The sequence below is a fragment of the Rhagoletis pomonella genome, unplaced genomic scaffold, assembly GCF_013731165.1.
Source record: "Rhagoletis pomonella isolate Grant_MI unplaced genomic scaffold, Rhpom_1.0 Rhpom_scaffold_00001, whole genome shotgun sequence".
NCBI lineage: Eukaryota > Metazoa > Arthropoda > Insecta > Diptera > Tephritidae > Rhagoletis > Rhagoletis pomonella.
This window is the reverse complement of record NW_023458555.1, coordinates 11,952,225-11,967,074: the sequence shown is the minus strand read 5'-3', so window position 1 is coordinate 11,967,074 and position 14,850 is coordinate 11,952,225. Positions and strand designations below refer to the sequence as shown.

At 36.5% G+C, this 14,850-nt stretch overlaps 2 protein-coding genes across 4 annotated transcripts in view; both read right to left on the bottom strand.

Annotated features, from left to right (window-relative positions):
* Positions 1-1,322, bottom strand: part of LOC118743315 (E3 ubiquitin-protein ligase RNF165-like) — a 2,998-nt gene extending 1,676 nt beyond the window's left edge. The window contains exon 1 of the mRNA XM_036476316.1: positions 1,236-1,322. Within this exon, the coding sequence (XP_036332209.1) occupies positions 1,236-1,322 (87 nt within the window). The remainder of the gene's footprint in view (positions 1-1,235) is intronic.
* Positions 1,323-6,978: 5,656 nt separating this feature from the next.
* LOC118739059 (mitochondrial pyruvate carrier 2-like) overlaps positions 6,979-14,850 on the bottom strand; it is a 29,409-nt gene continuing 21,537 nt past the window's right edge. The window contains exons 1-2 of one of the 3 annotated variants that reach the window (XR_004992973.1): positions 12,853-13,448; positions 6,979-7,292 (exon numbers count right to left, since the gene is read on the bottom strand). The gene's annotated coding sequence lies outside the window, so the exon portion shown is untranslated. Of the gene's footprint in view, positions 7,293-10,083; positions 10,448-12,852; positions 13,449-14,850 lie in introns of those variants that run through there. The other 2 variants (XR_004992971.1, XR_004992972.1) reach the window with 2 other exon arrangements.

Below are 14,850 nucleotides of genomic sequence, written 5' to 3'. Positions count from 1 at the left end.
AGCTTTTGAATTAGCATTGAAAAACTCTTGTTAAAATCATAAATATTGAAAAAAAAAAAACAATATAAATAATAAAAACGCCCAACATTAGTTTGAGATTTGTTTGTGCCGAACAAATTATTTACATAATAAATCAAAACTGGTATTATAATACTGTGAAAAATAAAAATTCTAAAACAATTTTAATTTATAAATACAAGATATTTGTGCAAAAAAGACATAATGTGTTTTATTTATTCAATATATATCGCACACCGTCTTCAAAAGAGTCACAACTCAAAATACTACGTTTGTCAGAAAATGCGAAAAACTATTTCTTAGCACATGATAGTCCTATGGGCAAGTGCGACTTTACCTTAAGTTTTGTTAACAAATTAGAACAAAAATTTGCTCCAGATTTTGCTGAAAGGTAAATAAAAGCTCGCGTGTACATTTTTAGCGCATAATCTCAAAAATGCCAAATTTTGAGTTGTGACTCTTTTGAAGACGGTGTGCGATATATACATATCATGAATTTGTTTACTTAGAATCTATTGGCTTTGTTAATATTAACGAAATGAATTCCAGTATTCTGTTGTTGTAGCGACATAAAAACTTTTTGGGGAATGATGCTGGAGTGTGAGTCCTTAACCAGATATGAATCTGGGGTTTTCCGGTTTCCTAGACACTTCTTTTGTGTACATGTGACTATGCGTCCCTTTCTCACATGGCGGTTTTACCAGCAGTGCTAAAAGGTCTCTTTTCTACTTATTGTATTTCCTACGGTTATTTTTACAAGTGTTTTTCTGTGTATTGGTGTATATTTTAGTGTGTTAGTGAAGAGGTCAGAAAAAAGGTCCTTTTCTTGTAGGAAAGTTACGACTACGCCTCTGATATCGCATGTTTAGGTTTGTTCCACACGAGCCCGCGGGTGCCTAAATTTGGTGTTTAAACACCCCAGAAAGCGTTCCTCACGAAAAAAAATGGGTAAAAGAGAGCGAATACTTTTCACTTTTGGATCGTAAACGTCTTCTTCATTGTGCACGAAACAGCGCGGCCTTTTTTTCCGGGCACAAATGTACAAACGGGCAATTTGAAATAACAGCTGTTGTTGTTTAAATCCGAAAGCAAATTTAATAAAAACAAAAGTGGAAAATATCACAGAATTTTCAGAAAATGTAGTTATTTGGTAATTTTATTAACCATATAAGATAAATACACGTAAAATCATTGTTTAGAGCTGATATGTCGATTACGGGCACGAAATGTGGCTTTTTGCGTTCCACACGCTCTGGGCACTTTTGGAACGTGTTGGCCAAGAATGCTAGAATACATCGCTGCATGATACAATAATTTTTAGAAGGTAGTTTCACTTCAAAATTTTTGACATAAACCGTGTCTGTGACAAACGAGCAATGTGGCTACTGCTACGATATAGAACTTGGGGATTATCGCTTGTTATTTTAGATATTTTTTAACAGAACATGTAAAGATTTATATGTTTCATAACTGATCACTTAATTTTTAATATAAATATAATAAAAATCATAAAAATGAAAATATGACAGCAATATTTCCTGTTTATAATGGATTAGATCCATCGCACACCATTGACTTTATCGGCCGCCAATTTAGATGTGCTCGCTAGTCTTTCCATTGCACCACAACCTATTGGTCAGAGCGATTAAGCTGGTGTAATAGGCTGTTTTTGCTTACGCGTAAAAGCACATTTAGCGCATTTAGCTCTAAATGCTACTCTAAATGTACATTTATCCATACAAAATTCGTCACCTAAATGCAACTAAATGCAACTACATTTTTGCATTAAGAATCTAAATGCTAAAAGCAACCCTGTGATCTTCCAAAATTTCCACGATTCGAACATGGTTTAAAGAGAAAAAGTGGCAACATTGCTTTTTCGAGTATACAGTTGCTAGCTGCGTTTCAGTGATCGCCGATCGAGATTTCTTTTATTTTGCATTACATATTTGGATAAAGAAAAGTTAAGCAAATTCAACATCGATTTGATACTGATAGAAATCTGGATCAATTTGTGATCAACTCTGTTTGGTTTGTTTCCTAATTAAGTGAGGAAATTTTAATTGAATGCACCGACAAATAAATATATACACAAACAAATGTTCGTTTATGGTTAAAACAATTCAAGTTTTTGTATTGAATTTTTGGTTTAAAATTTATTTTTTCCTTTTCAGTAGGGTTTTTGCACATTATCTTCTGCGTGAGAATTGATCGTAATATATACGCATCTAAATAAGAGACTGGAACACGGCTGTTTGTCAAAAGCATACGATTTCGAACTCGCGTAAATGTACATTTGCTAAATGCTATAGCATGAACGCTCTTCGAAAACATATGTTCGAAAGTGCTAAATGTTGCATTTTAAATGCAGCAAAAACGCTGCATAATGTGCGGACCTCCATACATCTTCATGTACATATTTCAAGCGAGCCCTATCATTTAAATAGGCGGCCGATAAAGTCTGTGGTTTGCGGTGGCTCTTATAGCTGTGTCCTTACATCTATTCCGTGTGTTGCAATATCCACGAAAGCAGCAGTTAATTTTTTATGAAGAAAATTATTACAAAATATTCGAAAATTTCTCTACTTATATGTTTGGCTTTTCTTTGTTTTATTTTTCCAACGTCAAAAGCTGGATTTTTTTTTTTTTGAAAAAGTTGGTACAACAAAAAATACGAAACACGTTTTCTGTCAGATAGCTAACATGGCGGATAAGAAGAAGAAGTGAAACTACCTTCTAAAAATTATTGTATCATGGTGTATACATAATTTGAATTGAAACTGCACACACAAGTGTTTTATTCATCTGAATGCTCATTCAGTGTAAATTTGTTTACTTCAGCATTTTTCTTCCATCGATTGAACACGTTGCTTTGTGAAATCATACATATGTACTTACATATTTGTTTCATGTGATTGTAAACTATACAAAAATGCGCTCTATTATTGGACAAATAATGAAATTTTATTTTTACACCAGCTTTTTCCCACGGCCCCGATCGTGCCATATACGGTACAACGATATGCTATCAAATATTGCAGCTGCTCCCTAATCTGTTATACCAAATGCTACCATAAAGTTATGTCGCGATATTTCCGTTTCCTGGAAATTCTGGGCTACAAATTACATCTCAGGAATGGTCAATATTCCTGCCAAATTTTAACTAAATCATCAGTTTCAGTTTAACGAACAACTTATGAATTTGGTATAAATATAATTCTAGTTTCATATCAATGCCCAATTGTTATATTTTATTTAACATAAACAGAAAAAGTTGATTAACATAAATTTTGAAAATGTGGCGACTCTATTACAAAACACATCCAAAATATTTCGGTGTTAAGATGTAATATTAATTCTATTTATAAAAGAGTAATCTAGCCTCTTTACGAAATTTCTTTCTCGGTACACAGCGTTTTTTATAAATAAAAAAATATTTTTGTTTCTCATATTGAGAAAAAGCAAATTCTCAACTCGTTATTAAATTTTTTGAGCATGGGAATTGTAAAATTTTCCAAGGAGGGAAATTTAGTGCAGATTTTTTCGGCGTTTATAAATTTTGATATTCTACATATAAGCAATGCTGACATTACCGCCATCCAAGAAATGCGTTGGACGTGGCAAGGCAAGCAATGCCTGGGGCCTTTCGACGTATACTACAGTTGTCATGTAAAGGAGCGCAAATTCGAGTACTGTCGTTCACCCGGTGGACGAGCATATAGCCATAATCCGTATCAAAGCGAAATTCTTCAAAATTTCGCTCATTTGCGCCCATGCCCCGACGGAAGAGAAGGATGAGGTATCCAAGGATCTCTTCTATGAGCGCTTGGAGCGCATGTACGAGCGCTGCCCCCACCACGATATCAAAATCGTGCTTGGCGACTTCAATGCCAAGGATGGGCAAGGAAAGGATCTTTGGAACCACCGTCGGAAAATTCAGCCTCCACGAGGAAACGTCCGACAACGAAACGTGGTAGTATGCAGTACTAGGTTCAAACATAAAAAGATGCATCAAGCTACGTGGCTGTTTCCGGATCGAAAAACGAGAAACCAAATCGATCATGTTGTGATAGACGGCAGGCATGCTTCCAGTGTTTTGGCCGTACGTACAGACCGAGGCCCAAACATCGACCCGGACCACTATCTTGTTATAGCCAAAATAGGCACCCGCCTCTGTTGAAAAACTGCAATCACAACAGACAGCGAATGCATTCGCTACTCGACCCTCACACCTGCTCTCAGAGAGCACTCTTCAACAAAACGACATATGAAAGCAGTGGAACCACATTTCCGAAGAAGTAGTCGGATTTTAGCGAGCCCGAAAGAACAACTGGTACGATTAGAAGTGTCATGAAGCTGCAGAGCGGGCTGCGGGACCACTATAGGGATCTGAAGAGGGAAGGATACGTATTTTCCGCAATAAGAAGAGAGAGGCCGAAATACGTGAGAGCGAAGAGCTTGAATTGCTGGCCGACAGGAAGAAGGCCCGAAAACTTTACCAGAGTAAGGCGACTTACGGAAGGTTTCAAGACGAGAGCGTACTCCTGTAAAAACAATAATGGCGACCTAGTGACCGCTGTCCAGAACGTACTTAAATTATAGAGAAAACACTTTTCCACCCTACTGAATGGTAGCAGCACGGAAAGTTGTGGAGAAGAAGAACCCGAGCCCCCAATCGATGATGACGGAGTCGATGTTCCCCCGCCTGACTATGACGAGGTACGAATAGCAGTAACGCGGCTGAACAGCCTGCCAGCTGAGCTAGTCAAGTACGGTGGCGAGAAGTTGATAAGGTGCATGAATCAACTCTTATGCAGAATATGGTCAAATGAACGCATGCCCGACGACTGGAATTTAAGTGTGCTCTGCCCATTCCACAAGTAAGGCGACCCCGCCATTCGCACCAACTACCGCGGAAGCAGCCTTCTAAGCATAGGTTACAAGGTCTTATCGGGCGTATTGTGTGAAAGACTGGAGCCCATCGTCAATGAGCTGATTGGGCCTTATCAGTGTGGCTTTAGGCCTGGAAAATCCACCATAGACCAGGTACTCATAATACGAAAAATCTTGGAAAAGACCCGCGAGAAAAGAATCGACACTCACCACCTATTTGTCGACTTCAAAGCCGCTTTCGACAGCACTAAAAGGAGTTGCCTATACGCCGCAATGTCTGAATTTGGCATTCCCGTCAAACTGATACGGCTGTGTAAAATGGCGTTGAGCAATACCACCAGCTCCATCAGAATTGGGAAAGACCTCTCCGAGCCGTTCGCCACCAAACGGGATTTCAGGCAGGGCGACTCTCTTTCATGTGACTTCTTTAATCTGATGTTGGAGAAGATAATAAGTGCTGCAGAACTGAACCGCTCAAGAACAATTTACTACAAGAGCGTGCAATTGGTGGCCTATGCCGATGACATCGACATCATCGGTAACAAAAACCGCGAAGTCTATTCTGCCTTTTCGAACACTAGACGAAGTGTCTCCTGTCATCAAACAAACAGTCAGCACATTCGCGCCATGGCACCCACGTCACTGTTGACAGTTATAATTTCGAAAAAGTTGAGAACTTCGTTTACTTGGGAACCAACTAAGGTACATTGGACAGGTAGTATCAGTAGAGCAGCTGATTTGATTTATTTTCAAATTATTTGGTCTCGAAAATGTCAAATATTTTTAATTTTTTCTCACGAAAATTATAAGTTGTTAAAATCCATTTGCTTGTGAAACCTTTTTCCATACAAAACAAGCGATTGAATAGCAGCTTTTGGATCGTTCGCCCAACTCGGCAGCACGACCGCTGATTACTGGGCCTTGCAAAGGATGGATCAATGCTTCGAGAATCAAACAAATTTACTTGCATCAATTTTTATTTTTTCCAATTTCAATTTTTTATTTTTTATAATTTTTTGTATTTCACATGGCACGCTTTGATTTAGAAGAAAAAATTCAGAACAGGTTTTGACACTTTCGATACCAGAAGCAACAACAAAATACACGCAAATGTTGTTTTTGCTCTACTGATACTACCTGTTTAATGTGCCTTGGAACCAACATTAACGCCGATAATAATGTCAGCATGGAAATCCAAGAAAGAGGAGATGGAAAGACCAAGTGGAGAAGGACTTGGCTTCACTTGGTATTTCCAATTGGCGTCAGTTGGCACAGACGTGCTTTGCTGAACTCGGCCAAAATCGCTTAGGAGGTTACAGCGCCACGACAGTCGGGTCTACGTAACCGGAACGACCCAGATTTATATCTGGCCAAGGACTGTCACTCCAGCAACACTCCCCAAAAAGTCTTTGGGGAATTTGTATGCTGCTACAACAACAACAACAACAAGACATATTAACAATAATCACCATCCGATCACGCTTATTTTTACTGATAAATCACAAATGCGTGGAAATTGACTGCTGCAAAAGGCCGACGGTGGGTGAGTTAATTACTTATCACTTCGTTATCAGTTGGTGATTTATTCCAGCACAAAAATTTACCAGATGATTGGCGTAAGCATTTTAATTATATTTTATATACTGGAAAGTATAATCTAATGCTTTGCTTTCGAGAGGTTTTTTTGTAAAACAATAAACTAGTTTGTGACGCCATTCATACACTTAAATATGTACATACATACATATGTACATACATGCATGACAAGCAATCCAAGGTGGGCTGATAAAGTTAATGAGCAGTGGTGGCGGATGCGATACCCATGAATATTTTGCGCTTTTGCATAATTGATTCAACCACACACAGATACATACAACAATTGTGTACTTTTCCACCGATTATGTAAGTCCTTTGTGTGCGTTTTGCACGCTCGACTTTGCCAATATGCACTTACCCATTTAAAAAGTGGTGCCCAGAAGAAAACCGTTTTGGGTCCTGCAAGGATTTTAAAACCAAAAACGTTTATCTAAATTCAATTTAGTTGTCCAACAAATTAGCTTACCCGCTGGATGCTGCCACAGTGGACGCAGCTTTTCAGGCACATGTTTGTCCACTGAGCCAACTAGAGCATTGTAAATTTTATTAGGAAGTCCTTTGCCAGCTGTAGTGGCACTTGATGGCGGCGGTGGTGGTGGTGGTGGAGGTGCTGACGCTGATGGTGCAGAGGAAGCCATCTTTTCTTTTATTATTTTCTATTTACTACTTTCACTATGCTCAGCTCAGTAAAATTTTCTAAATTTCTAATAAGGAGCAGGTACTAGCTGAACACTTGCTGATATGATGACTTCCTCACCTCTGACTCGACAATGAAGAACTGAGTACTGAAATGAAAATAGGGAATATAGAAAAATATGCGAATGAAAGGCAAAAACGAAAAAAAAAATGTACATATTTGAATGTTTATATAAATAAATACATATGTATGTATGTATGTAAACACATATGTATGTTGTTTGGTAGTGAGAGGCTCGTCATTCGGAACATGCGTGACAGTGACGCGTTTTCAGAGAGTTGATACCAATCTTCTGATACTCTCATTCACAGCGCAGCAGAGAGCAAAGCCATTTGTTGTGGGTGTTTGTTGGTTCACTTTTCACTGTCGAAAAAAAAAAAACTAAATTCAAAATAATTTTATAAATTTTCAACAAGCTGAGCGAGCGGTGGCAAGCAGCAAGTCGAGGCCGTTCGTTGCTTCCGACAAAGTGTAAATACAGACCAAAGACAAAGTTTACAAATAGTTAGACAGCAATATGCCCTACATTACACATTGTGAGCAAAATAATCTCTTGAAGTCCTTTTGACGGAAAATTCGCTTGATGTATCTTCGACCGTCGTATGTGAAAATTGGGCCAAATTTAGTTAATATCGCAGCCATACTAAGTTAATCAAGATCTTTCAGTCTTTGGATAACTGCTTTAGTTTTCGAAATATTTCTTAAATTGGGTCAAAATGTAGTTAATAATGCAGTTATTAATCTTAATTAAAATTTTAGTAAAAATTTTGATGACATTTTGTTATATGTCATACAACATTTCTGCAGAATTGTTACAAAATGTAACATACGACAAAATTCGACTAAAGGAAATTCTTGATAATCTCTAAAATAATTAATAATAAAGAGTAAAAAGAAAGTTGTTTAAGAAATTCGTGAAATAGTTACATTCTCTGAGACTTTGTAGAAAATCTATCGTTGTTTTTGAGAAATAGAATTTCAAACTTCAATCCCTACGCATTTCCCAAAAGTCCACTATCGACACTAATTTAAAAAATGTTGACAACCGTGCCAATGAAGAGGCCAACTCAAAATCCAAGACAAAAATCTTTCGTAAGACAATTGTGCAACTACTTATCTTGAGAGCTCTTTACTGTCTTTCGAAAGACTACTTGAAAGTTCTGCTAATTAAATTAAAAAAAAAATATATTTTTATTTTCAAGACCTAAAAACTAAAAGAAAATTTAACTAAAAAAATTAAACAAATGTATTTCAAATAGAAGAAATGAAATGAGTTCCTAAAAATTAAATGAATAACATCTAAAAATTAAATTAGGAAAAAAGATTATAATTAAAAAGAATACATAAAACGAGTTCCTAAAAATTGGATTGATTAAAAAAAAAACTATTTTAATTTTTAAAATTAAAAAGGAAAAACCCCTTAATTAAGAAAAAATTTCCGCTGCCCGAGAATACGAACTCGGATCTCTTGTTGTTGGTGTTGTAACATACAAATTCCCAAAAATAATGTTTGGAGAGTGCTGTTGGAGTGAGAGCAGTAAATCTGGGTCGTTTCGGTAACGTAGACCCGACTGTCGTGGGAACGAACTCGGATCTCTCGAAAGGTACGCCTGTGTTTTGCTCACTCGGCCATTGCGACTGTTGGAGCGAAGCAAGCTAAATGATATGCAAGTGCTTTCTCCCAAATAGTTTTTCACCTCGAGTGGTGAATGAGGGACCTTGTTTTCTAAGACTTTTGTGACTACCTTGTCATCTGTTTTTCATTTGTCAGGACTAAAAAGCAACCCACGAACAAAGCTTTCTATAGAACTTAAATAAAACAGTGATGACCCAAGAGAGCTTTTACTTTATTCGCTCATGTCCAGTGTATAGAAAGTTCCAAAATGCTTGTTTAGCTTTAAACGTTCTAGTCGAACCTGATATTATAGCATACTGAGATATGTAAGCTGGCAACGACTTGTCGAATATTTGGTTATTAATACAGACAAATTAGTAAAAACTGGCATTTTTAAGCGGTAGCCAATTCTTTTGGAATAATTTATTTTTTAACCGAATTCAAAAAACTGGACGACGTTAACTGATTTCTACAATTTTTTTTTGAAGGAAAGATGGCACCTCAGAGGTAGGCCCATACTAATTTGGTTTAGATCTGATCATTGGATCATGAAGAAATTAATGGTACGCTTAACCTTTTATGTGGAAATTGACGGTTTTGTTTTTTGCTTAAAAATTACTTGTATCGATATCTCTGTTAACTGTTTAAGAATTCAAACATTTCGTAGTTGACGATATTTAGGGTACCACATAGGTATGCTTATGTATTCATATGTATGTGTTTAAGTACATTTACGCTGTCGCTCAGCTGACTTGCCGGAAAGCACCATCTCTGCTACACATTTTCTCGCCTCCGCCTCAACCTTGACCTTGATGGCCACCTAAGGCTGGCGCGAAATCGTAGCAAAATGCAATCGCACAAGTAAAGCAAATCATAGAGAAATGGCGTGATAAACAAACAGCCAATTTCCGTGAGTAAAAATAACAAATTTAAACTAATTGCAATTGAGCGTTTAGTGATGCAGTTGCAACGCGAAAAGCTGAGGAACCAAACAAACACACAAACCGAATGCATACTCGCAATTGAAAAGCGCGCGCGACGGAAATTAAAATTGCATGACATTAAATTTTTGCTGGCACACTATGAATTCGGAGAGCGCTCCCGGCTGCTTATATACGATACATACATATAATCACTTATGCATGCATATAATACATGTGTACATGCTAATGTATTTACATACATATTTATGTTTTCAAATATTTCGCTCCGGTTGGGCATAAGTGGAAATTTAATTATGCACTTTTTTCAACACATTACTCACTTCGTTCCGAAAACTTCGATTCACAGTCCTAACTTTCGTTGATTTTCACCTTTGGAAAACTACATGCGATGCAAAAAAATTTAGGTACATTCCAGTACAACAGACGAATACCAACTGATTTCACGATTCTCAAACTAAAGCCGGCTCAGCGGAAGAGCTCTACAATTCCCAAATATTTAGTATGTATAAAAAATAAAATAAAAAATTCCACTAACACTAAAGCCAACTCAGCAAAAGGCGCTAATAAATTAGAAACCCATTAGGAAATAGGCGGCGAATTATTAAAGTGAGTTTTGTCAGTGGATAAATACAAAAGACGACCGACCAACCGAAAACCGAACCAATTTTTAATAAACAAATTTTCTCTATTTTTTATATTTTCTTATGTTAAATATGGTAACACCGTTATAGCGGATAGCAAACATTATATATATTTCTGTAATATATATATATATATATATATATATTTGGATTATCACTGAATAAATAAAGATGACCCAAATATATATCTACTTTGTTTTTAATTCCAGAGGCGTTGAACCAAACCGAAGCCAAGCCCCCGTTCAAAGACCAAAAAACTGTTTTGACGAACCAATTCAAACGTGCAAAAACGGTTCGAAGCGCTGCACTGTTCCGTCCAAATTTTTCATAAGGTTCACGTCCCGGATAAATACATACATACCGCTTCATTTGAATAAACACATTAGCTCTGATCCACAATACTTTTCGTAAAAAATCCTGTAAAACTGTCAAACAGCAAAATTACTCTCTGAAGTGAGGTAAAAAGTGAGTAACAACAAAAAGTACGGGAACAAAAAAACCAATTTTTCTGTAAAAACGTCAACCAGTATTGCTTGATACTGTAATGATTTTACCAGAAGAAAAAGTTCGGCTAAAATCTTGCAACTTCATTCTCTACACAACTCTCCAAAAGTCTCTCTCATTTACAGGATTTTGGAGTACGGGAACATTTTTCCTGCAACTTCCTGCATGTTCGTGTAAAATCCTGTAAGTTCATGGATTACTGGATCAGAGCTATTATTTTCCCTCAGAAAGCCATGCGTATATTTCAAAAAAAAAAAAAAAAACATGCATAAATCGACAAGACCACGAATGGTGGTTTTCTCCGGGGAAGGAACTTTAATTTTGATAGTTCCAAAGGATTTAAGAATTCTTTTGGCCATTTTTATTTTGAAAGGTGGTAGGTTTTATTTAGATTCCGCTTTTTGATCAAGAAGAGAGTAGGTGGTCTGAAACGCGACTTTGTAGTTAGGAACTATTGCGTAAATTTAAAGAGGTTACACGTAGTGCTACATGAACGCATCTCATAAAACATAATATCAAGATCAAGTAAAAATCACAAATTTATTGTACTCTATAAATACATATGTACATTGCCGCAATTGATATAAAAATGCTGAATATTTTCAGTGAAAATGGTGGTAAGTTAGATTTAAATATTTTTATCTCGAGTTTAGACCTCTTTTGAGTATTGAATTCGTCGCTTAAGTTTATTGCAATTTAAGTTAAATTAAGTTTATGCAAGTTTTGACAGATGGTTTACCGGATGGTTTTTGAGGCTTTTACGCGTTTAGAAGAATATCCGGAATATGTCGAATCAAGTGATAAATACAAAGATACATAAATGCACCCCTATCCATTCCGAAGTACTTCAATACTAGTATATATAGATTAGCAAGTATGTATATGTATATATAATCCTTGCTTTGTGCTATATTCCGTACGAATTACCAGCAGTGGGCGCTCTCAGCGCTGTTATGTGCAGTTCCATTTTTAGGGAAGTGTTTAAACTTTGTTTTGCCTAAGACAATGAGAAGCCCATCCAGAACCTATAATTGAAATTTCAAAAAAATCGATACAGCCGATCTCGAGCTTTGCGAACAACAAAAAAAACGGGTATCAAAAACAAATAGGAGTTTAGATAACACATACATTTTTTATTCGCTTTTCCAATTATGCAACCCAGAAGTTTGCATTTTAAGTCTTTGAATGTACTACTTATTAGAAATAAACGTCGAAAAACTGCTCGAAAAATTCACAAGAAGAAATAGGGCAAGGCGGACTGTTCGTACTTCAAATTGTTTTAATTTTCCTGCAGGGGCCTCTACAACAGAAATGAGCGTGTGAGTACACAGACAGGTATTAGTTAGCTTTTTATAATTAGAAAAAAATTGATAATCTGCTCGTTGTCTTGGTATATAGCGTGAACATTTGCGCTTTTTGCGATAAATAAATATAAATCTCGCCACTCGACCAAACCAGATTCCGTTTGTACTCACATACCATTCCATAGCCACAATTATAAATGTACATACATACCTACATATGTACGTTTATTGGGGTGGTCCTTAAATATAGGAAGCAATTTCTACATCAGATTTCCTAAGCCTCAACCCCTACGTCGATGCTACTGTAGTCGAAGATATCACATATTAATTTTGGCCCCGATTGTGGTCGGTTAAGGCGGGTCGCGGGTTTAATTTTTTGAAAATCCATAGAGGCATCCTTTGAACCCTTTGCGACACGCCTTAACCGACTCCAATCGGGAGCAAAATTTAAATGTGCTCTTGGTATTACCGATTGAGGGGGTGAGACTGAAAAAATCATTCATTTGATTTTTTTAAGGGCCACCCTAATGTACTTATATAATGTAAACTTGAACTTGTTTGCCTTGTCGAGCTTTTACAATTCACTGATATCAGTACAAACTTGCATACTCATGCAAAAAATACGTGTGTTCATACATACCCAGCCAGCAAAATTAGAAAATAAGAGAACTTCTGGGAGACCTTATTTCGGATCTTTTCAAGCGATGGGCCTTCTATGCTCGATTCTTTACTCCTTTTGAGTTTTACTTTGCGGACGACATACACCGATGCTTCTACTGCGTTTTTTTTATTACTTATTTAACACTCGCTGCCATGGAAACCCACCTTCTCGGCTACCTTCGTGTGGCAACGCTAATGGAAGATTTTCTAATAAACCTTCCAAAGAGGTCTTATTGAAAAATCCCGTCCAAAAGGCGTTCATTTAGAAACGCTCCTCATTTTGCCGACTGGGTATATACATACATATGTACATACACACATATATATATTGTATCTGTTGAATGTTATGCCACACGTGGTTCTCCCAAAGCTTGCGACTTATTGCACAGTGGTTCGAATTGTATTTACTGACTGAATATGTCGTCACCTGAAATGCGAACAGACGATTTGAACCAAGAAGACACAAACAAATTTTCCAATCTCATACAGTTCATCATGCCATATTATTCGTTACCCGTCGCACAGTGTTTTCGGACTATATGGAGGCAAGTAGAAAAAAGTCATGGTGACAGTTGATAAAAAATAAACTTTCCTATTTTTTTTATCAAAAAAATTACTTTAAATTGTAGATGCTAAAGATTATTAGTAAAATAAAATAAGTATGAGTACCGGTCCGTCAGGTCTTGAAATTAGACGAATGTTTTAGAGAATTCTATGCAGTCTTAGAATATATAATTGGATCTTTTCGCGCGACTTTGCAAATATATGTAATTTTTGATTTTCTTAATTTTTGATTTCAGCTTCTTTTTGCATAATTTCGCGAAAAGAATTTTTCGAACAATGAAAAAATCTCACCAAACATTTGGAAAAAGCGAGTATTTAAACCTACAATGTCATTTTATAGTATAACCTTTGTTTCCTGAGATTGGAAATCAGGAATCAAAAATTCCATCACATTTAATGACTGGACCCACAGAGAGAGTTTTGGACGTTTTAGTGATCCAATCTTCCCCATATTTTATATTCAGGTTTTTCTAATAAAAGAAAGTCTACAAACTAAATTTCATCGAAATCGGATGAAATTTAATATTTCCGCCCACAAGAGTAGAGGGTGTGTCAATTGTTCCATCTTTACTAAAGTTCACAATTCTCTATTTCTAAGTAAAACTAGAGCACATGTCAAGCTTCGGTGAAATTGGTCTAAGTGTACTATTATTTCCACCTGCCATAGATCCTGCGTAGAATAGTTCTCTTGATAGTCAACAAAGCTTTCTCATCTTTCTTCGTCATCGTCCATGTTTCTGTGTTACATATATAATAGAACGTGCGTGATGGGAGAACTTTCCCTCTATTCTGCCCTCTCCAAGTAGGTTATGGAAGCAAAACGAATGGATCTGGCGGTAAACGGGGACAAGACGAAGTATCTCTTGTGCATTTGACCGCAAAAAAAATGGAGAAATTTAAAATTACCGTATTTCCTTTTGTTTATTTACGAACATCCGCTTGTGATCAGCTGATTTTCTTTTCAATTTCCCCTACTTAGCAAGATTTTTGGGTATGAAAGCGCAAAACCTGTGAGTTTTATAAAACTTTTAATAGTTTTGAGTACGAGCATAGTGAAAGTGGGTTAAACCGATCGGAAGTGCATATTTTAAAATTGGATATACATGTTTTTACAACAGATTCAGATCCTGCGGACAAAAATACATACATCTTTTGTCGGAGACTTTTTCTTGAATGGACCACTTCCGGTCGAAACCCGAGTTCCGTAATACCACCTAAACATATGTAGAGCATTCCCGATTTGCGTTTTTAATAAAAAATCCTTTCCCTCCATTTTAGAGGGGGTGGTCTAGGACATCCTGTATATGTATGTATGTACATAGTTCTTTTTTTTTAGTACCCGAATCGAAACCCCCAATTAAAAAACAAAAAAAAAAAACCGTTTGTAACGGAACTGGCCAAATTTTTTATTCGA